Source organism: Silene latifolia, chromosome 4, assembly GCF_048544455.1.
Source record: "Silene latifolia isolate original U9 population chromosome 4, ASM4854445v1, whole genome shotgun sequence".
Classification (NCBI taxonomy): Eukaryota; Viridiplantae; Streptophyta; class Magnoliopsida; order Caryophyllales; family Caryophyllaceae; genus Silene; species Silene latifolia.
In genome coordinates, this window is record NC_133529.1 from 1,787,889 (window position 1) to 1,811,368 (window position 23,480).

The following is a 23,480-nucleotide window of genomic DNA, read 5'->3' on the forward strand; positions in this document are numbered from 1 at the left end:
CAAGATAAGATTGGACATAAGTCATAACCGACTTTCATTTTCATTTTTTTTTCTTTTTTTTGTGGGTTGACCAGGAAGTATCCCTAAAGACAGTTGAGGCAATTTTCTTCGGGATACCGCATGTAATTTAATGGGTAGACACACTTTTAAGTTTGGCATTTTCGTTCACAAGAGTTGGGAATCGAACTCCTGGCCATTTATTTAAAAGATAAAAAGCATCACCACTCACATTATTGGTCAACTTTGGTTTATTTTTCTTTATGTGGGAATCAACTTTTTACTCTTTTTTTTTTTTTTTTTTTTTATATACCGTCTTCTAATTACTCCGGATTTTGAGTTGGGAAGGGATGAAGAACCATTATCCAATGTCTACTGCTACGAGGGTTTGAATTTTAGACCTTTTGTTAAAGTAGAACGATCCCTTATAAGTTGTCCAATTAGTCTGAATTTGAGTCAGGCAAGACCAATGCTGACGTGGTTTGAACTGCAGACTTTTGGTTAAGCTAGAATGATTGAACAATCCCTTAGCAATTGATCGAAGTACTCATGAATAATAATAACTAGTCAGTGTTAAGATTAGAGACGGTGTAACTCATTCGAGCAATTGGATTGAATTAAAAATGATGAAGAAGTTTATTCAATTAGGAAAAGATAAATTATGGGGTACTTCCTATTTGTCACGGTATTGGGTAACAAATAAATTTGTTGTGATAAATGAGAAACTATACAAATTGGAATTTAATTATCCGAAGGAAACCAAACACGCGGCCTCTTAAGAAAAAACAATATACTATCGATATCTCCAATAAAAATGTATAATTACGACGCCACTCTTTTTCAAAATGTATATACACAACACAAGGAAAACACAAACGACGACATTTTTTATTGGAGTATATTGATGGTATTGGAGTGTATCGATGAAACAAGTCATACACAAGACACGACAACCGAGACTTTAATGATTGATGATGTGATGAAGCCCTTGGTGAAAATATAACTGCCCCTTGTATTATGTAGTATATAAATAGAAATTTGTTGTAAATCAAAGATTAACAATTCATTAATAATAATTACACTTGTACTCTCTCCTATTCACTATGATCTTCCACAATACTTTTTGGGTAGTTTTTAAGAGGAATGAAATTTGTGGTGGAAAATAGAGGAAATGAAAAGTAAGAGAGAAAATATGGGTCACAAGTCCTATGAACCACAAATTATAGACTAATAAGGAAAGTAGAAGATCTTAGTGAATTTGTCATTTAAGGAAATGTAGAAGATGTTAGAGAATAAGAGGGAGTATAATTTACACTTGTGTAAATTATCATTTTTCGAAGCCAACCAATTGTCCAATTGTAAATATTGTAATTAGATAGAATAAAACAATTTACATACAATACATACACTATATACTCCTTAAGAATTCTCTCTTCGTGTCAACATGATTTATCTCTTCGTATCTATCTATCACCGGGATTTGACACTATTGGTGGCCGGAACCATGACCGTCGCCCTCACACGGCCAGAAAAATGCATTTCCGCCAAGGCGCAATGGCCCTTACCACCACTCTTTGGGATATTGGTGCATGGATTACCCTTTGAATTTGGCACCGGGCCTTTAGGCAATGAGACTAATAATAACAACTTCTGATCTTTTTCAATCAATGGTCTCATTGCTCTAGCTTGGTCAAAACCTCTAAGGATAAAAACAATGAATAATATCATCATTAGATTTACCTTAAAACTTGTACACCTTCTACTTTGAGTTAAACCCGCCATCATAATAATGAGTATAAAACCGCTTTACAGAAGTATTTGTTGTATATATTCAAATAACGAAGAAATTTGCAAGCTTCTTAAACTATAAACGCGTAACTTCTTCTAATCAAGATGAACAGCTACACAGGATGATTCGTATGTACTTAAGCAAGTAGAAAAGTCGAGGCAGTAAATATTGGCTATAGATTTGTGATTTCGAGCATATTATGTCTCAAAATGGGTAGAAGAAGACGTATATAATATGTAATAAGATGGAGTTGGGACTTGGTAGTATATATAGAAGGGAATAAAGGGTTTGACTTTAGGAGACAAGTAGTTATAAAACTATTAACATGAGGTTTGACAAAATAAAGAGTGTGGAATTTATCAAAAGTAAGATTGAACACGGTTGTTAGAATTTACAACAACTCACTCATTTTCTTATTACTATGTTCATATTTTATCGCAAAATTTATATTTTAAGGCCATATTAGATAGTTAACGGATTACATTGGAACAAGTACATTGGAAAAGCAGATTAAAAATGATGGATATTATTAGAAAGTCTAACTAATATAATTTTCTTTATAAAATAAAGTAACTTCCTTGTTTTACAATATGTTCATCAATAATCAGGGTCGGTGTAAGTTCTAATAGAATTTTCCAACATACGAGTAACATTTACCAAACACTCTTTGATAAGATTACGTTACCAGGCTAGGTCGCAGCAATACATACAGATGAGAAAGTCCAGTTTATAAGTTAAAGAAGGTTCCACTGTTCCAGCCAAAACAAATTGACAATGGGTGGATAGCTCCTTGATTTATAAACTAAACAAGTAAGACAACTCTTTTTTTTTCGATGTTGAACTCACATGCGATACTTATTATTATGGGTGAGCTCTTTATCTTTACGCTCTTTTAAGTCTTTATTAAAATTGATCGTATTTTCTTACGTAATGTGTGATTTCATCAAGAGATTTGTAGTCGTAACTCGTAAGATGTGTATGTTTGATTGTTTGCCCGTTTTTGGCACATGTACGGACTTTAGGGAGTAGGTGACTTGTAGTTGTAGACTGCTTTGTCAACAAAGAGGAAAACATGAAAGACGCCTTCTATATTTGTGTTTAGATGAGAAAATTAGTCCACTGTCATGACTCATGAGAATTACTAATATCTTGGATTCAACCGGCTCGGATCCATTTGGTAATTTCGGGTTCATATTTGATGCACTTTGAGCCACCAATCAATGAAGTCATTTCGGGTTCATGTTTGTTTCAAGTGTAATATTACCCTATCATGCTTAGTACCGGTTATGTCGAATCATTTGGTAATGGGTCGAGTCTTTCGTTTTTGAATCGGTCATTTAAGATCCTCCCTATTAAAACTTTCGTCATCTATTATGGATATTACTATATTAGTCATTTTAGTTTCGACTTTCGACTTAGTAGTTTGTGAATTGTGATCACTCCGAGTCAATTCGAATTTTGGTTCATACTAAGCTTCTTCTGATAAGGGTCTTATACTCGTATTCAAGTTTCCAATCAAGTATCCAAAGTCGGACTAGGTTTTTTTTTGTGTTGACCAGGAGTATCCCCATACCGACAGCTGGGTCAATCTCCTTGGATACGGAAGACAATTTAATGGTTGACGAGTCAGGAATCGAACCTCTGACCACTTATTTAATAGATGAGAGCTCTTACCACTCACACCAGTCAACTTTGATAAGTCGGACTAGGTTTGTTAAGTCCTATTATATGGGTGAAGTGTTTGAAATAGGACTAGTGGTTAAAACCAAAGAAAATGGGCCGTATGGACGACCGAAATGTAAAACTCAAGCCCAAAATGGCAAAACTGCTTCCTAATATCAACCGGTTCTGATCAGTTGGACTCGATAAAAATGAGACGGAGCGGATCTTAACCATAATGGACGGACCGACCCTGTTCTGATCAGTTGAAGCCGATATAAACGACACGGAGCCGATCTTAACCATGATTTTCAGACACTGGGCAACCATTGTCAGCAGGTAAATCAGTTTACACACTTTTGGGTTTTAGTTCTGCCAGAGCAACAACTTTTATGGATCCGATTCATATCCAGATCAAAAAACCTTGGCCCAGCGGGTCCATATCGTATCTACATCCATGAACGATGATGTCACAAATACAAATCCAAATTAAGATCACATCCATGAGCTGAATGTGACAAATAATCCTGGTGTCCTGATACACAGCATTGCTGATACAGCACAGAAAACAACTCCGAGCTTGAATGGTCAACAACTGATGCCAGTAAAGTAAAATAAGAGGGGCTTATTTATCGGAAATTCAGAAGAATAGACCTACAAATTCTCGATGTCATACTATTCAAAAGATTCTTGAGAAATGAACCTTGAATAATCATGCAAAATGGTATTCTGAATCATCCAAACAAATGTCGCTAGGTATTCCAATCGAGAATAATCATGCAAGATGACTCCGGTAAATATCTGTAGCAGTTGGTTCATGCTTAAAACATTTCTCGACGCAATTACACTCCTTATATCAATTCAAGAAAGTACATTTCTGCACCTTAAAAATACTCCGTATATAGTATGGACTATGGAGTGCGGAGTACTATCTAAGGTTGATGACGACACTGATTTATAACACATAGCACAGATAATGCCATTACAAGGATGTAAGCAAACCGTTTACTTGTTACTACATAAAATTACGGAACAAAAGAATGATCAAATAAGCGAAACCTTACATGGTATTAGTTGGAAAGAGCTGCCTCCAGCTTCTTCTTGAGATCCTCGGAGGTACCGGTTTGAGCTCGAACAGAAAACGTATGAACAATCTTGTCATCGATTGTGGTAACCTCCGCTTCAAGACCGATAATATCATGTTCCCTCAGTGATCTTACAACTTTAGAAACAGGGTGACTATCCAAAGGAAAACTAACATGAACAACTGCATCATCTTCCCTAGCCTGAAAATCGATGTCAGGGATAGGCATCTCGGGTTTAGGGTTGGCCAGCTCATTTTCAGCTTCTATCATCCTGATCTTTGTTTGAAGATCAGTAATATATGCAATGGCGTCAAGGAGGAGTGATGCTTTGTCCATTTTAGAGATGTTTGGGACAAGAGATCTCAATGCATAGAACTTTTGGTTAAGTTTTTCACGCCTTTGTCTTTCTGCAATAACATGGCTCATTGCTTCTTCTCTTCCACAAGCCGGCCTTCTACCTCTCTTTTTCTCTCTAGCGTCAGCCGCTTGCAACAAATAATCGTCACTAGCCTCATCCAAGCCGGTAATATCACCATCAAGATGCGAACCCCCGAAATTAATCTCAGATATCGGCATCTTATCCAAGTGGTCCATAAGACGCCCATTTGAGGAAGACCCGTAAATGGGTTTACCAACCAAATCACTACCACCAACATGGGATTCCGCAGAAAATGCAGCATCATCTTCCAGCTTTGGTGCAAAACTAATGTTCAATGACCGCGATTTTGACACACCAAGCCCAAGATCTCGCCCCACGACCTTATGGCGTGTCTTGGAATTCACAAACTGAGTTTCTCCAAAAATACTTTTAACCATTTGAACCAAACTATGCTCTTCCAAAACCGTTCTAATCGAAGCCAACTCTAAAACTCCGGTCTTAACTGGCACGAAAACAACCGTTTGAAACATAGCCGACTTGGCTAAATGAGCCCGAGATAGATAATGATCCAAACAACTTTTCCCATCCGATACCCACACGGGTCTCCCACTAGTAAAACATTTTCCAGGACCCAACGGATCATCAAGCCGAAACCAATAATACATAGATGTAAGATATAACATCTCAATATCCGACACTTTATCCAAAGTCGCAGCGAAATTATCCTCATCAGTTCCACCAAAACAAGTATGCAACTTCTCCAAAACCATCTTTTTAATCTCTTCTCTCCTACTTCTACCTTCACCCACTCCAACATCACCAACCTCACCTTTCGCTGCACTCACAACCGCCTTTGGATCACGACAATGCCCATCACCCCAAATCAACACCGACTTACCATTCCTAGACCTAGCAAATTGCCAAAAGATTGCATAATTCCAACTCGACCCGTCAACAATTTGACACAACCCTTTTTGTAGATTCAATATATCACCAGGCGGATTAAATTCCGACAAAGAATCATCGGAAGCCGTTGACATCAAGAACTTACATGCTTCACTACCCACCACAGCTTGAACCATAGCTCTCTCCTCTTTACTAACCACAACATTTTGACCCATCTTTTTTTTTTTTTTTCAAATCTGACCCACAAATGTTCTAACAGTAAGTCTCTAGCACTAATCAATGCTCATTACTAACCGGGTACGGTTATTTAAGATCCGTTTCACGCTTACAATCGTCTTAAATAAGAACTAATACAAGCTAAATGACAATATGGGTTCCTATAAATACATCACAAATCTACAAAAAAACACAAAATAATTAACTGGGTTGCATCTAAATCAGCTCAAAATATAAATGTGAAATTACACAAAGCTAAATAGTACATAAAAATATGAAATTGAAAGAAAATGGTACCTGGGATTTGTTTAGAAGGCAAGAATCTTGCTAAATTAGCTGAAAAATTAGTGATTTTTGAAGAAAGATCGTATCTTTTGGGGAAATTTGATCTGGGATTTAGGGTTTCATTGAACTATTTTTAGAAATATGTATATATTTGCTTTCAAAGAAAGTCCACTTTTTTATTTTAATCAGTAATTATTTACGGACTAGTTGTATTTAATAAACTAAAATTAATTAATTAAACAACTAGTGTAGATCCCGCGCAAATGCACGGTAAATTAAGGCCTTTTAATTTTTAGTGTATTAGTTATAGATTTTAGTTTTATATCTCGCGAATTTTTATAAAAAATAACTAATTAAAATTAATCAAAAGAATTGAATAATTCCATGAATTATGTTAAATATTTTAACTACATCAATTTTTTTTTTTAAAAAAAAAAATTCTTCACGAAGTTAATAATAAGAGATACAGTTTTTATGTATAGATTATTTTAAATGGAAAATTAGTTTAATAAATGAAAATTTAATTTGTTTCCATATATAAGTTTGAGCACTTTGGAGAGAAAACTTTAGAGAAGTTGTATTCTCTTAGTATATAGAAGGCTTTATACTTTTAAAATTTGCACCTCATTAATATTTATAAGTTCACTCTATTGTATTTTGATATGAAACAAAAAAATTGAAATGGAAAACTAATAAAAAAAATTGTTTAAGTTGTGAATCTTTTTTATTGAATTTTTTTGTCACGAAGCTAATAGTAAGCATGTGTCAAGTTATTATCTACAGTAATAATTATTGCATTACTAAAAAATTTAGCAACTTATACTTTATAATTTAATATCAATTTTATTTTATTTTAATGAAAAAATCATAATTATGAATTTATTTAAAAAATTAGAGTTTATTTATAAGAATATATTCATTGAAAAGATAATAATGTAATGAAAGAATTTTTTTTTTATTACCATATTTAGCTAGCTGCTTTTTGGAGGGAAAACTAAGAGAAGTTTTATTCTCTTAGTAGTATGGGGATGCTGTAAATTTTATGTTTTCGATGACGGTGGCTCAACCACGAGGTAAACGGGTAACTTCGAGCAAGTAGCCAAGTAGGTAAATAACTAAACACAAATTCTCATTATAGACGGACACTATCCGTCTATACGTATAGACGGATACCATTTTCCCTCATAAAATATCCATTTGCCTTAAAGTGGGAAGCACATGCGGGTGCCCCACCTTGTCCCCCCTACCCATTTTATTAGAGGTCTTTACCCGTCTGTGTCGCCCTACTCGTCTATACCAAGATGACCCAAGCACGACTGCATGAGAGCAAGTCTAATGTTAGGTTTGATTTATTCTTAGGGCCCAACTCGGTCCAACATGACCCAAGCACGACTGCATGAGAGCAAGTCTAATGTTGTAGTTTAGAGACTTACTTGCAATTTCATAAAATTACAAGCTAGTTGTTATACAATTGGAGAAGGAAAATTAGGATGGCTTGGCTTAAGCTAGTTGTTTCATTAAGCTACTTGCTTACAATGGCCCACATTTACAAAACAACCAACAGAAATTTAGGTTTGATTTATTCTTAATTTTATTCAGTAAAAGCAAAACTAGTACTCCCTCCTATTCACAATAAACTTCCCTATTTCCTTTTCCGTCTATTCACAATAGCTTCCCTATTTCCTTTTTTGGTAAGTGTTTGTCTGGTCTAAATTTAATTGTATGGTGGAGTAGTGTATTTGTGTGGTCCAAATTTAATTATATAGTGGGGTAGTGTGTTTTCTTAATATTTGTGCCAAAATGAAATGAGAGGTTTATTGTGAATATGAGGGAGTATATAAAACCTAGCTAAACCATTGGAATAGTTTAGTTGCTTAGAATATGATGTGGGTTTGCTAAGCTAGAATGTTGTTGCTTACCAATGTACTTGACCTGAGTCTAATCTGTGTTAATTTTGAGCCGACCCGGTCCAACATGGCCCAAGCACGACTACGTGTAGCCGTGTAGGTCGTGGCGCCCTTCAAAGAATTATGGGTGGCATGGTACGGTGGCCCAACAGACTAGGTGGGGTCGAGCGGACCATTTTTTTTTTATATTAGGGACGTGGAAGCACAGTACGTCAGTACGTCTCATTGCCACCATTAATGCCTTAATGATAAACTAGTTTAGATCCCGCGCAATGAATGCGCGATATTTATAGAGTTACTAATATAGACCCCATGCAATATATGCACGGTATTCATAGAGTTTTATTTTTTAGTATATTATTTATAGAATTTAAATTGACAATTCACTTATTTTCATGTTTCTCCTTAATGTATTTGATTAGAGAAATAAATAAAAATTTAAATCGTAAGAAGTAATAAAATGAGTATTTTTTTTTTGTTTTTTTTACCGAGAAATTAACGATGATAATTTAAAAATATTTACTAATAACATTGCTCCAAATTTTTATCATAAAAAGTCAATGAATTTTAACAAATATTTATTAATACCATATTTTTTAGCCGCAACTTCTTATCATAAAAAGTTAATAAATTTTTATCAATAAGTTATTTAAAATAAAGAACTTCCTTATTCTAAAAAGATCGGAGATAAATTTATGCAAAATGTGAAATATTAAATGTTATAAATATTTAAATACAAAAGATTATATTCATTTATAACTTATCATGTCCACATCTATAGTATATACTAAGAATATCAAGCACTATTCTTGGAAATATGTTTTAGGCGGGAGAAGTTGGAGTTTCGCCTATTCATTTAGTAAATAGGGGATGACTCATCTGGATTGAGTTTTTATAGGATATTGTGAATGACAGCTTAGGTGGAGTATGCTTTCGGTTAAGTTGGGATTTTGAGTTTGTTTATGAGTGATTATGTTACATTTTTAGTTCAGTAGATTTATAGTAATAGTTATTGCCTTGGTTTAGTCTTTAATGGTTATAGGTTACAAAACCGTAATGATTTCTTTAATCTACATAATTTAAGTGTAACGAAGTATAGACAATATGAACAATTTAAGTCACTTGGATTCGAACGGGTGATTTCAAGTTTAGTCACCTCAGGCTGGTCAATTTAAATTCTATAAAGTTCCACAAAAAATACAAATCTTCTTCATTTCCTATAATAGAGCAATATTTAATTCATTATTCATTCTCAATAACCTCTTCATTCAACTCACTATTAGCTCGTTTCGGAACAAAATGGAATGGAAGAAATTGAGAGAAAAATAAATAGAGAGGATCCCAAAGTTCGTGTTAATATAGTTTGAGTTTCAAGTGTTCTTCAAATTTGTAATCTTCAATCTCTTGTCAATCTCAAATGAGTCTTAGAGGTTTTGAACAAAATTTTACAATACAGTTTAAGATTCGATATAATTATAATTAAACTAGTTATAAACTTATAATTTTATTCAATTTGAGGTTTCCAATGCAAGTCGGGGCTATTATTGGTGTGTTGTTACGACCTTTTGGGAAATTGGATTCAAAGTCATTTTCAGAAAAATGGTTAAATCTTATCAATTCACGATGGTTAAATTCATGATGTTCTTATAGATTTGAACTAAGTCTAGTATAATAGGTGACTTGTGTTATCCTTAATTTACAAAGCCTAATTTGACCATAAGATGTGCAATTGATATTTTTACATAAAGCAGAAACATCAATGGAAAGTATAGATATTAAGACCACAAATTCTCATTTGTGATGGGCAAAATCCGTCATTTTGAAGAGACGCGAGACAAAGGGGCAAGTAGGGAGGAGCTGTGAGAGATCTCTTTGAAGAGACCGTCAGAAGCAAGACGCTTTATATTAAGACATCTAATGCTATGAGAATTTTGTATTGGAAACTAGCAAGACATCTTATAGTAGGAGAAATTTATATGCTTATTACAAACGTTAGCTGAACATAAAGATAAGTCAAAAAGTAATAAAACGAGCACATATGTGAGGAAAATGAGTTATCGTCATATAGAGATAGACCATCTCAACCCCAAACACATAAAATTCAACCAATAAAAGGTGCGCAAACCACGACATGATCCGAACCAACCAGAACCCAAACTCGGTCGGATCTCAAATCTTGTTGCATGCCCATTCCAGGAGCCACTATGATCGCTTGGACCGTATGATTTTCTCTTTGTATAATTGCTACGGCAATTTCACCCTTGACTCCTATGAGCTCTGGCCATATATTTTTCCCTACTCCAATTCCTTTGGACGGTTCTGCAAATAATTTCATAATAATTGCAAAAAGAATAATATCATATTTGTCTTTTATATCAGATGATGACCGAGTTAAAATATTAAATATACTTTTATAATCGTATTTTAAAACAACATTATTGACCAGGTTATCGCAACCTTACTACCTCCAAATCAAAGTCTTTTACAAAAACTCAATATCGTGGATAATGTTAGCTACCTTAGCTGATAAAGTAATGAGGGCAGTACTTTACTTATAAATTGTGACCTGTATTCAAATTCCGTCAGCAGCAACATTTCCTTTATATATGACTCCTTTTACACCGAAAAACAAAAACTCAATACCGTGGATCACAAATTAACGATATAATATACTCCCTCTATATACAAATATCAGCTAGGTCAACGTGTAATGATATGAAATCTCGTCAACATCATATTTACGTCGTGATCACTCTCATTATTACACCGAAAAAATAACAATATTGAATTAAATTTACCTAGGCAAATTGAACGACAATTGCATCCACCACGTTCCATCAACTTCTTATCAATCAATTTCTTCTTCTTCTCCTACCCTTGTATTTTCTTTTGAATGTGTTGATGATAGAGTGATTAATGATAATGACAATCACACAACACTAACTTACATATTTAACTATTTTAAGTATAGTCTTTTGGTTAAAAAGAACGGTTGTGTTCTAAATTTTTTATTAGATTATGCCTAATCATATGTTTAAGTGATTATTATAATAATTAAGAAGATTATCACCATGTGGACAGCTTTTTCTTAGCCGTGTATGAGTAGTTCAACTTGCTTCCACTCTTCCAGGTGTATCAATTTAGATTCTCTCAATTACTTTTTTTGGTCTTTTCATTACCTTTTAACGGTTTAAATATCATCCCGAAATTATTTAACGGTTACAATATTTAAGTAATTGATGCTGATGTGTTGGAGAAATAATGTACTCCCTCCGTTCAACTCCACTTCGCATGTTTGCTTTTTGCACGGGTATTAAGGAGAGGATTAAAAAACTATAAAAAGTACATAGGAAAAGGGAATGGTGGGGTTAAAAATGTTAAAAAAATATAAAGGTGGGTTTTATGGTGGATTAGTGTGGGGTATGAATGACATTTTTTGTAAATATGTAGTGTGAATAAGGATAGAATGGTCATTTTCTTGGCCTAAAAAGGAAACAGGTAAAGTGGAGTTGAATAGACGAAAAAGGAATACATGTAAAGTGGAGTTGAATGGAGGGAGTATTAAAATGAACATATTAGAGATAATAGATCATTCATTACTTTTGAAGTAATGGAGATGATCCTAACTTGTGTATGGTCACTCACATGAGATGGTAGGGACTATGGAGTATAATATAAAGAGAACACAAAATCTCATTTGTGACAGCATATATCCATCACTTTGGAGTGACGGATACCATTTTCCCTCATAAATGACCCAAATAGAAGAGAGAGGGAAGTACATGGGGGTGTCCCCACCTTGTCCCCCTATCCGTTTTGTGAGTTATCCGTCACTTGCTCCGACCCGTCTTCAGCAAGACTAATTATAAAGAGAAAGGGTGAATCGAATTTGACATATTTTGTGTCCTTATAATTACTAAATTAAGATATTTGTGTTATCTTAAATAACTTTGATTTAGACTAGTTCTGAACATTAATAAATTTAGGTGACAAAAAAAAAAGATTTTTTTCTTCAATTTTTAAATTTGGTGTAAATTGGTTCAGGACCTATTAAACAAGTAAATTGGCACGTGAGCATGGAAAAAAATGAATAAAACATGATTTTATTGAAACTTAATTCTTCCATACTTTGAAATAAACTAAAATAAATAAATATGGGTTTGCGTGTCGAGTCTGAGTTTCATTGACGAGACGCACACCCAAACGGCCAAACTAGGACAAATTTTTATAGACTCAGACTGATCCATCCCAGCTCCATTTCATCCAAAAAATAAAATTCAAACCCAACCTACTGGGGTCCTATCCGACCAATCTTAGCCGGGTCGTAGACCGATTACCCTCTTTATCTTCAAATAAAGTGCCGAAACCCAAACCGCAAGTCTAAAGCTCTTTTGGGTAAAACTATCTGAAAAATGAAAAGTTAACTGACACCTGAAATGGTAAGTTAAAAAAAAAAATGTTTGGCAAACTAACTGAAATGATAGCTGATTTTTGATAAAATGACGTAATAATTATTTAATATTATAGATTGAAGAAGTAAAAAAAGCTAAATAAATAGAGAATCTGGTACATGATTTCTCAAATGTCACCCTAGGTAACATTTCATTTCAGATAACTTATTTGATTAAATAAACTACTTACCAAACACTTGCAAAAAATTAAGGTATTTGAAATTTTAATCAAAGAAGCTATTTTACTCAAATAAATTACTTAAAATATCTTGCCAAACAGAGTCTAAATCTCAATTACGAGGCACAAACCCAAATCCACCAGGCTAAAAAAAATGAGATTCAAACCCGTCCCATTAAAGTCCAACCCAATAAATGTTAGCCGGGTCCTGGGCCGATTACCATCCCTTAATCGTAAATAAAGGGCCAAAGCCCAAACCACAAGTCCACAAATACTACAAAGTAACAAAGCCCCATGGTTGGAGTCAGAGACCGTTAGAAACTTTTTTTTTTCTAAAGCGTTGTCGGTAAGCTATGTTTGTGCTTTTTTCCCACGCTATTTCATTTACCTATTTACCATAACACTGTATAAACAACAAAGTAAAAATTACTAATCATCATCATCATCATAATTCACACTAATTTTCAATTCTCAAAGGTAAATCTTCTTCTTTTAACTTAACTTTTCTTTCTTATGTAATTTCCGTTACTCTCACGTTCTAATAATTTGTCTACCTTTGATTAAATTCGATATTACTCGAGTCAATAGTGTTTTATTTCAAGAGAGTAAACTCGTAATTCAATAAAGTAAAGTTGGTATCGACTCGAGTGACGACTGTCCCTGCTAGCCCCCTTTACGGCTTTACCTCATCGACGATATTCTAATCATTTTTTTTTTTTTTTTTTTTTTTTTTTTTTGACGAGGGGTTGAGTTCCCCGGGCCCATGCATTCCCGCATTAATACTTCGTATTCCGTACCTTATTAATTTACTCGAATTTCCCCCCAAATTAGTCGTTTTTCTTGTTAATCAAAGAAATAATCATTGATTTTTTAAATGTTATTGGAATTATTTTAAAATCTTGGATGTATTTGGTCTGAACATAAGTCATATAATCAATTACTAAACTTAATTTGATCCGAGGTAAAAAAGAAGAGTATACACGCTCAAATTCTCGTATGAGAGTATGAGACGGTCTTGTATTTTAATTAAACTGTATAGATATGACAACAGTTGCATTTATTTGAGATCGTCTCAGAGAAGACTAATTGTTTAAAACCGTCTTTTTATCCAGTGACGCTATTCTTGTTCGCATTGTCTTTAATGTACTACTGCCTCTGTCGTGGTCATTTGTTGTCCTTTTCCATATTGGGGTGTCTCAGTGAGTTATTGTCCTTTCTATTTTAAGAATGAACTTGATGAACAATTTGATCATTCACACTCAATTTATTTCAATTGTCATTTAGTAATTGGCCTATTCCTCTTTCCTTGGTCTTTGTGCCAAAACCAAAGGACAACAATTGACCGGGATGGAGAGAGTACTTAGAAGTAGTTGTTCGCGACTGTGCACCTTGACAGTATGATATATGATCAGTAATCTGAATGTGTTTCGCAGAAATAACGTCGCGGTTTAACAGAATGTTTGGACACGCTTCTGGTGGTAAGTAACCTAGACTACATTATACGGAGTATTATTTATTTGATCATATTCTGTTTGATTCTCGACTGACAAAAAACACGCGTATTTATTTAACAGCATCGAATGGGTCCACATCTTCATCTCCGTTTTTTAGGACCCAATACTCGAGTCCTTTTGGAACTGCAGTAGGTAACTCAAATGCCGCTTCTGGTGGTGAGTTTCCAAGAGCACATTTGGTTTATTTGATCATATTCTGTTTGATTCTCGACTGACTTGTTCCTGATAAAAAAACAGCATCGAATGGGTCCACATCCCCATCTCCGTTTTTTAGAACCCAATACTCGAGTCCTTTTGGAACTGCAGTAGGTAACTCAAATGCCGCTTCTGGTGGTAAGTTTCCAAGAGCACATTTGGTTTATTTGATCATATTCTGTTTGATTCTCGACTGATTTGTTCCTGATAAAAAAACACGCGTATTTAACAGCATTGAATGGTTCCACATCAGCGCCTTCTGTCTTTGCAAACCAAAGCTTGAATCCTTTTGGAGTTGGAACAGGTGAGGATTCCTACAGTCTAAATCTAGTATGATCATATTCTGTTTGATTCTCGACTGACTGGTTCCTGATAAAAAACCACGCGTATTTAACAGCATCGAATGGTTCCACATCAGCGCCTTTTGTCTTTGCAAACCAAAGCTTGAATACTTTTGGAATTGGGACAGGTGAGGATTCCTAAAGTCTAAATATAGTTTTCATATTCGATAGTGTAGTCATATCACCCTAACTTCGACCATTTAATTACTCTATACTCTGCAACTTTGCTGTTTGGAGAGTGGAGTCCGAGCCCTCCTGGGTTCGGAGGTGTTGAATATGGTCTTATTATAACTATTTTGCAGTTTGTAATGCTTAAATTATAAAACTAGTGTTAAAAATCGACTTGGTAGCCGCAAAGTATATAACTATTTTTGCAGTTTGTAATGCTCAAAGTATATAACTATTATTGGCTGACTCTTTTCTGTCAAAATGTTCAATATCCAGCAGGAAATAATACAAGTCCCTTTGTACAATCGAGTCCGAGTTATCCTCGGTTTGGTGAAGGTGAGTTTGCTCTCATCCAAACTATTTAAAAGCTGGTTGTACTCAAAACTTCTAAACAAGTGTTCAATATGATTTTTGTGGCCAGAGCTACTTAATTTGAGACGGATAGAGTGTTTTATTTGATTATCGGCTGACTCTCATCAGGTAGACCTAATTGAACTAATGCTACTCTATTTGGCAGGCGCATCTACAGTATCGCCATTTGGCAGTAGTGCAAATGCCGCTTCTTGTGGTGAGTATTCGAGAGTAGAATTGATTTATTTGATCATGTTCTCTTTGATTCTCGACTGAATTGTCACTGACAAAAAACATGCGTATTTAACAGCATCATTTGGGCGCACATCCTCATCACCGTTCTTTGCAAATCAAAGCTCCGGTCCTTTTGGAACTGCAGTAGGTGAGCATTCGTAAAGTCTAAAACTAGTGTTCTTATTCGACTTTGTAGTCACAGCTCCCTAACTTCGACCATTTAATTAATTCCTCCATAACTAAATTCATACTCCGTATAATGAGGTATCCTTTAAATCGAATTGTTGCTGCAAATTACTCTATATTCTATAACATCCTTGGTTGGAGAATAGAGTCCGAGCCCTCCTGGGTTCGGAGCTGGTGAATATGGTCGCATTATAACTATTTTGCAGTTTCTGATGCTCAGATTCTGAAACTGATGTTAATATTTGACTTTGTAGTCAAAGTTTTCTAACTTCAGCCATTTTAATTTTCCCGTAACTCATTTGAGTTGCGATGTTGTATCCGTACCATTGAATTTGTTAATACATTGTTGCTGGAAGTAACTCATTTGAGTTACAATGGTGTACTTAATTTGAGACAGATAGAGTATTTTATTTGATTATTGGCTGACTCTTTGCTGTCGAAAAAACTCTATATTGAACAGCAACTAATGCAGATCCATTTGGACAATCGAGCTCGAGATTTACTGGGTTTGTAGGTAAGTTTGCTCTCATCCAAACTATTTACAAGCTTGTTATACTCAAAAAGTTTTAAACAAGTGTTCAATATGATGTTTGTGGCCAGAGCTCCTTAACATTGAGCATTTAATTTCTCCGTTTCCAAAACCGAGTTACGATGTTGTACTTGATATGGGACGGAGAGAATATTTTATTTGATTATCAGCTGACTCTTTTCTGACACAAAAAAAAACTCTGTATTATCAGATAGAACTAATGCATCTACGTCTGGACAAACCTCGTCGAGTTTTGGTGGGTTTGGAGAAGGTGAGTTTGCTCCCATCAAAACTATTTATAAGATTGAAGAATTTATATTTGATTTATGGTCAAACTCCCTAACTTTGATCTGTAATGTTGTTCTTTTATTGAGAACTTAATTCATGTTTATAACACTTGCAGCAGCAGCTTCTACAACTTCATTGTTTGGAAGCTTCCGTCATATCTTTGGTCCGAGTTTAAATACTTTTCGAGGAGGTGAGTAAGCTACCGTCATATCTTTGATTATTCAGTGACTCTTTACTGACTAATAGCTCTCTCTGCAACAGCACCTTTTACAACACCAGCGTCTACGCTACAACCTTCAATTTTCCGGCCTGCAGGTGAGTATTCTCCCATCATATCTAATTCTTGTAACATTTAGTTACTTTGCCGGGTATGCTTTGTTAACTTCATTGTCTGCTTCTCAGGTGGTGGTCCGGCTACAGCTGACAACTCATGTGGAGGAACTCGTACTCCTTACCAACCAACTCCTGACGAGGAAAATGTATGTCTTGTTCAGAGCCGGCTAGTAATATGTTTCACCCCCCATTTGCTTTTCACTCTTTTTTTTTTCTATATTTTCGCATTTTGAGGCGTGCGATCACACAAGGATGGTTCTAAAAGATGATTCATGTCAGCCGACCCAAATCATTTGGGATTGAGGCTCTGATGTTGTTGCTGTTGTATTGTAAACATTGATTACTTGTTTGATGTGGGTTTAATTTTGTATTTACTTTATTGGAAAAATTGGTTGGATTGAGGCTCTGATGTTGTTGCTGTTGTATTGTAAACATTGATTACTTGTTTGATGTGGGTTTAATTTTGTATTTACTTTATTGGAAAAATTGGTTTCTTATAAGCCGAGTTCTAATCTCGACATTCTGAACAGCTTCCCTCATGGAACAACGCTAGTCGGGTCCTTACTTCAATATCAGCTATGAATTGCTACTGCAATAAGAGCCATGAAGAACTGAGATTGGAGGATTACAAGCAGACAAGGAACAGAGGTAATTTTTCTTGCTCTCTGTTCGTTACATTGGGCTTTTTACACTTCTATTTATGACGAATAATTGAGTGTTATCCCATGTATATTGTGCTTAAAACCCAGTGTCAAGAATCCAGGGGATTAGGGGAACAGCACGAATATGTTTTTGTTTTTGAATATCGCCGTTATTAGTTGCCTGGAAGATTGTAGTGGTTATACATAATGTACCGCAAAGTATATAACTATTTTGCAGTTTGTAATGCTCAAAGTATATAACTATTATTGGCTGACTCTTTTCTGTCAAAATGTTCAATATCCAGCAGGAAATAATACAAGTCCCTTTGTACAATCGAGTAGTCCGAGTTATCCTCGGTTTGGAGAAGGTGAGTTTGCTCTCATCCAAACTATTTAAAAGCTGGTTGTACTCAAAAGTTCTAAACAAGTGTTTTATTTGATTATCGGCTGACTCTTTGCTGACACACAAAAAAAAAATACTATATCATCAGGCAGAACTTATTGAACTAATGCAACTCTATTTGACAGGCGCAACTACAGTATCGCCATTTTGCAGTAGTGCAAATGCCGCTTCTTGTGGTGAGTATTCGAGAGTAGATTTGATTTATTTGATCATGTTCTCTTTGATTCTCGACTGAATTGTCGCTGACAAAAAACATGCGTATTTAACAGCATCATTTGGGTGCACATCCTCATCTCCGTTCTTTGCAAATCAAAGCTCCGGTCCTTTTGGAACTCCAGTAGGTGAGCACCTTAAGTCTAAAACTAGTGTTCATGTTCGACTTTGTAGTCACAGCTTCCTAACTTCGACCATTTAATTAATTCCTCTATAACTAAATTTATACTCCGTATAATGAGGTATCCTTTAAATCGAATTGTGGCGAGAGCTCCTTAACATTGAGCATTTAATTTGTCCGTTTCCAAAACCGAGTTACAATGTTGTACTTAATTTGAGACGGAGAGAGTGTTTTATTTGATTATCAGGTAGAACTAATTGAACTAATGCAACTCTATTTGGCAGGCGCAGCTACAGTATCGCCATTTGGCAGTAGTACAAATGCCGCTTCTTGTGGTGAGTATTCGAGAGTAGATTTGATTTATTTGATCATGTTCTCTTTGATTCCCGACTGAATTGTCGCTGACAAAATAACATGCGTATTTAACAGCAGCATTTGGGTGCACATCCTCATCTCCGTTCTTTGCAAATCAAAGCTCCGGTCCTTTTGGAACTGCAGTAGGTGAGCATTCGTAAAGTCTAAAACTAGTGTTCTTATTCGACTTTGTAGTCACAGCTCCCTAACTTCGACCATTTAATTAATTCCTCCATAACTAAATTTATACTCCGTATAATGAGGTATCCTTTAAATCGAATTGTTGCTGCAAATTACTCTATATTCTATAACATCCTTGGTTGGAGAATAGAGTCCGAGCCCTCCTGGGTTCGGAGCTGGTGAATATGGTCGCATTATAACTATTTTGCAGTTTGTGATGCTCATAGTCTAAAACTGATGTTAATATTTGACTTTGTAGTCAAAGTTTTCTAACTTCAGCCATTTTAATTTTCCCGTAACTCATTTGAGTTGCGATGTTGTATCCGTACCATTGAATTTGTTAATACATTGTTGCTGGAAGTAACTCATTTGAGTTACAATGGTGTACTTAATTTGAGACAGATAGAGTATTTTATTTGATTATTGGCTGACTCTTTGCTGTCGAAAAAACTCTATATTGAACAGCAACTAATGCAGATCCATTTGGACAATCGAGCTCGAGATTTACTGGGTTTGTAGGTAAGTTTGCTCTCATCCAAACTATTTAAAAGCTTGTTATACTCAAAAGTTTTAAACAAGTGTTCAAAATGATGTTTGTGGCCAGAGCTCCTTAACATTGAGCATTTAATTTCTCCGTTTCCAAAACCGAGTTACGATGTTGTACTTGATATGGGACGGAGAGAATATTTTATTTGATTATCAGCTGACTCTTTGCTGACACAAAAAAAACTCTGTATTATCAGATAGAACTAATGCATCTACGTCTGGACAAACGTCGTCGAGTTTTGGTGGGTTTGGAGTAGGTGAGTTTGCTCCCATCAAAACTATTTATAAGATTGAAGTATTTTCTTTGATTATTCAGTGACTCTTTGCTGACTAATAGCTCTTCCTGCAACAATAGCTCTCCCTGCAACAGCACCTTTTACAACACCAGCGTCTACGCTACAACCTTCAATTTTCCGGCCTGGAGGTGTGTATTCTCCCATCATATCAATTCTTGTAACATTTAGTTACTTTGCCAGGTATGCTTTGTTAACCTCATTGTCTGCTTCTCAGGTGGTGGTCCGGCTACAGCTGACAACTCATGTGGAGGAACTCGTGCTCCTTACCAACCAACTCCTGCTGAGGAAGATGTACGTCTTGTTCAGAGCCGGCTAGTAATATGTTTTATATTATTACTTCGATTTTTAAAAAAATTTATCGTAGAATTAAATTCTAAGCGTTTATAAAAGAAATCTGAGCTTTGATTTTCCAAACTATAAGTTTAACTTGACTTTTGTATTATGTTTCACCCCCCATTTGCTTTTCACTCTTTTTTTTTTTCTATATTTTCGCATTTTGAGGTGTGCGATCATCCAGAGATGGTTCTAAAAGATGATTCATGTCAGCCGACGCAAATCATTTTGGGATTGAGGCTCTGATGTTGTTGTTATATTATAAACATTGATTACTTTTTTGGCGTGGGTTTAATTTTGTATTTAATTTATTGGAAAATTTGGTTTTTATAAGTCGAGGTCTAATCCTGACATTTCGAACAGCACCCCTCATGGAACAACCATAATCTCGTCCTTAATTCAATATCTGCTATGAATTGCTACTGCAATAAGAGCCATGAAGAACTGAGATTGGAGGATTACAAGCAGACAAGGAACGGAGGTAATTTTTCTTGCTCTCTGTTCGTTACATTGGGCTTTTTACACTTCTATATTTACAATGAATTGAGTGTTATCCCATGGATATTGTGCATTAAAACCTGGTGTCAAGAACCCAGGGGAACAGTGTGAACAGTGTGAACAAGAACCCTGGAAGATTGTGTAGTGGTTATACATAATGTAGAACTGTTTGTTAATCCCTTTTTGTTATGTCATAAATTACAGGACTTTTTTCAGCTTCACATGTTCCTGGAGTTTCAAACCCTTTGTCAAGTCACGTTTCCTGGTTGCCGCCCCCCTGTGAACCCCTTGCTTCCACCTTCAACCGATCTTCAGAAAATCCAATCCAGAGGACAGGTATTTCTTTTTCCGAGTGACTAAATGCAACTCGATTTTTGTTATCATCTTATTTTTACATTTTCTTCATGTATAGACTAAATCAGGCCTTGTGCTAGTACTGATTGAGGAGTACTAGCACAAGATTTATTTATTTACCCTCGTTTATTTATTTATTTTTCGTGCATCTGACAAGATTTCCTGATGAACACTTTGAGATCGGCTGAACTATCCTAACTTGTTTTGTTTCGATTTTTGACAGATCCTTCAAGTTCTCTTGATTCTGATAAGGACCGTACCACGCCAGTTCAAACTAGCCCAGTCCAAACCAGTGTAGCTCAAACTCTACCAGCTCCAACCCCAACTACAACAACCACAATGTCAAATCAAACCATAAATGTGAATCTCAATGACACGACATTGTCAATCACAGTATCGGGGGGAGCTTCCTTTATCCCCATTACACTCGCATTCATCCCCCAATACCCTCAAGTTTCTAATCCCACTACCGCTCTTCCTTTACTTCATCCGGAAATAACTCTCTCAAATCCTTGTATGCTCCTGCTTAACCCAACTTCTTCCGCATCTACAACTAATCCTGCAAATGCCCATTTAAGTACAATTGCAGAGACGACTTCTCATGTTTCACCCTCTGCTGGAGTCCTTGGAGAGCAAATTACTAATCCAAGTCCATCTGCACCTCCAGCACCAACCAATGCCGCCCCTTCTGGAAGCGCATCCTCTTTTAAATTGAACTTGCCAGCGACTCAGCATTCTTCTTCGATCCCTAAAGGTCTTGAAATCATTGTCGAGCAACTAGGTTTCAATCCATGGGAAGGAAAAAGCCATCTCCAAGATTCTAAGGATGGACAGATTCTTCTGTGTGAAGATGCATCTGATGATGCAGATATTTTCTCTCTTGCTGAATTTGCAGTCGAACAGCATAATGCAATGGAACAGGTTAGTGATCATAGGTTCCTATCAACAAAATTTATTATCAAACCGTTTTACACAAGAACGAGCTGTACGTATGATGATCAATGTTACCTCTTTCCCGATGTTAAAACTTGTAACTCATGTGGCAGGATCGCAAAGTGGAGTTACTGAAGGTAACAGCAGCATGTTTAGAAACAGTTGATGGAGGAAGGTACCACATTGTCCTCGAAGCTAAGATGGGCAAGGCCGCCTCATCTGGAGTATGTGTCTATGCAGTGGTGCTTCGGAAGAAGACAGACCGTCCTACTCCTCTGATTGTCCTAGAGAGATGGCTGTTCAATAGCCGGTTCGACTGATCTTCTGTTTTCTAATCTTGTAAGAACGTTTAGTTTAGATTTCGAAAAGGAGTTGCATTCTTAAAAGTGACTTTGTTAAGATATTTTCGAGTATTTGCAAATTTAGCGCTTGTTAGTTGTTACGAGTACAAATCCTCTGTTTTATTTTTGCGTCACATTCCTACCGTCTCTTCTTCGTATTAAATTGATAATGTGTCAAAAGGAGAAGGTAGTGAGACCATAAGATGAAACACGAAAATGTGATAAAGAATTTGCATTTTATTTTCTCCTCCCCGTTCATCCTCTACTATTTCGAAACTTAAATAATTTGCACAAATTCTCATTATAGACGGACACTATCCGTCTATACGTATAGACGGATACCATTTTCCCTCACAAAATACCCATTTGCCATAAAGTGGGAAGCACATGGAGGGTGCCCCACCTTGTCCCCCTTACCCATTTTATTAGAGGTCTTTACCCGTCTGTTCGCCCCACCCGTCTATACCAAGACCTATTGAATAATTTGTTACTCCATAATTTTAATGTTGCCTTGACCCCAATTCTTATTTCAGACCAAAGTATCCGTCTTATTAATAAGACGGATACCATATTCTCTCACAAAATACCCATTTAGGGTGAGTGGAGAAGCACATGGGGGGTCCCACCTTTGTCCCCTCTACCCATTTCCTCTCACACAACGACCCGTCTTAAAATCTGACCCGTTTTAAGCAAGACTTACTCTTGCCTTGAATATAAAGTATACTACTATACTAGTGTCATAGCCTTGACGAAATCCCTCTATCGAGAAGTCAAAACGGCTCTTCAGGACAAAGCAATGTGCCAATCATGTATCACAAATTCTTGTTTCATACAACTACTTTTCGTTTAAGTTTTAAACGGATATATATGATTATTTTATGATTAAATTTAACCAGAATGGTACAATCGGTGTTACCTCTCATAGTAACTTGTTTTTAATAGTGGTCACATTTGACCGTAAACTGATTACAAACAGGGGCGGACCATAAATTTCTAATAAGGGGGCACCCAATTTTTTTTTTAAATCTGATAAATACTATTTTGAATTTTTCCGCCTTAAACTAATGTATACAAAGTAAAAATGAAAAAAGAATAAATAATATTTTATTTTGAATTTAAAATAAATATACTTATATTTAATGATGAATAAGATCTTTAAAGCTCGAATCCTATATCAATCAAAATTTCCCTACAAATTATAACTACAAATGAGATTGGCCTTCCAAATAACCAAAAAATTATTTCACAAAACACTAACCACCAGGAATCGAACCTG

The 23,480-nt window shown here is 35.5% G+C and overlaps 2 protein-coding genes across 6 annotated transcripts; one reads left to right on the plus strand and one right to left on the minus strand.

The window, feature by feature from the left end:
* Positions 1 to 4,202: 4,202 nt before the first annotated feature.
* LOC141652506 (transcription factor bHLH3) lies at positions 4,203 to 6,525 on the minus strand. Its single transcript, XM_074460015.1, has 2 exons — positions 6,329 to 6,525; positions 4,203 to 6,211 (listed from the first exon to the last, which is right to left on the minus strand). The coding sequence occupies exon 2, from the start codon at positions 6,028 to 6,030 to the stop codon at positions 4,516 to 4,518; it is 1,515 nt and encodes a 504-aa protein (XP_074316116.1). The 5' UTR covers positions 6,031 to 6,211; positions 6,329 to 6,525; the 3' UTR covers positions 4,203 to 4,515.
* Positions 6,526 to 13,213: 6,688 nt separating this feature from the next.
* On the plus strand, positions 13,214 to 22,315 carry LOC141652507 (uncharacterized). Of its 5 annotated transcripts, XM_074460017.1 has the most exons (28): positions 13,214 to 13,329; positions 14,286 to 14,330; positions 14,427 to 14,522; positions 14,604 to 14,699; positions 14,794 to 14,865; positions 14,959 to 15,030; positions 15,347 to 15,406; positions 15,588 to 15,638; positions 15,732 to 15,803; positions 16,302 to 16,355; positions 16,582 to 16,641; positions 16,774 to 16,848; positions 16,920 to 16,973; positions 17,061 to 17,137; positions 17,522 to 17,639; positions 17,938 to 18,000; positions 18,161 to 18,211; positions 18,305 to 18,376; positions 18,654 to 18,704; positions 18,799 to 18,870; positions 19,369 to 19,422; positions 19,647 to 19,706; positions 19,787 to 19,873; positions 19,960 to 20,036; positions 20,442 to 20,559; positions 20,781 to 20,912; positions 21,154 to 21,851; positions 21,977 to 22,315. In XM_074460017.1, exons 2-28 carry the CDS (start codon positions 14,309 to 14,311, stop codon positions 22,181 to 22,183), a joined length of 2,721 nt encoding a protein of 906 aa, XP_074316118.1. In that variant the 5' UTR covers positions 13,214 to 13,329; positions 14,286 to 14,308; the 3' UTR covers positions 22,184 to 22,315. The 5 variants fall into 5 exon arrangements, with proteins under 5 accessions (XP_074316118.1, XP_074316121.1, XP_074316120.1 ...); XM_074460016.1 differs by lacking the exon at positions 13,214 to 13,329 and having other exon boundaries at positions 14,213 to 14,330; positions 19,805 to 19,873; XM_074460020.1 differs by lacking the exons at positions 13,214 to 13,329; positions 16,302 to 16,355; positions 16,582 to 16,641; ... (3 more) ...; positions 17,522 to 17,639; positions 17,938 to 18,000 and having other exon boundaries at positions 13,439 to 14,330; positions 15,350 to 15,406; positions 19,805 to 19,873.
* Positions 22,316 to 23,480: the final 1,165 nt, after the last annotated feature.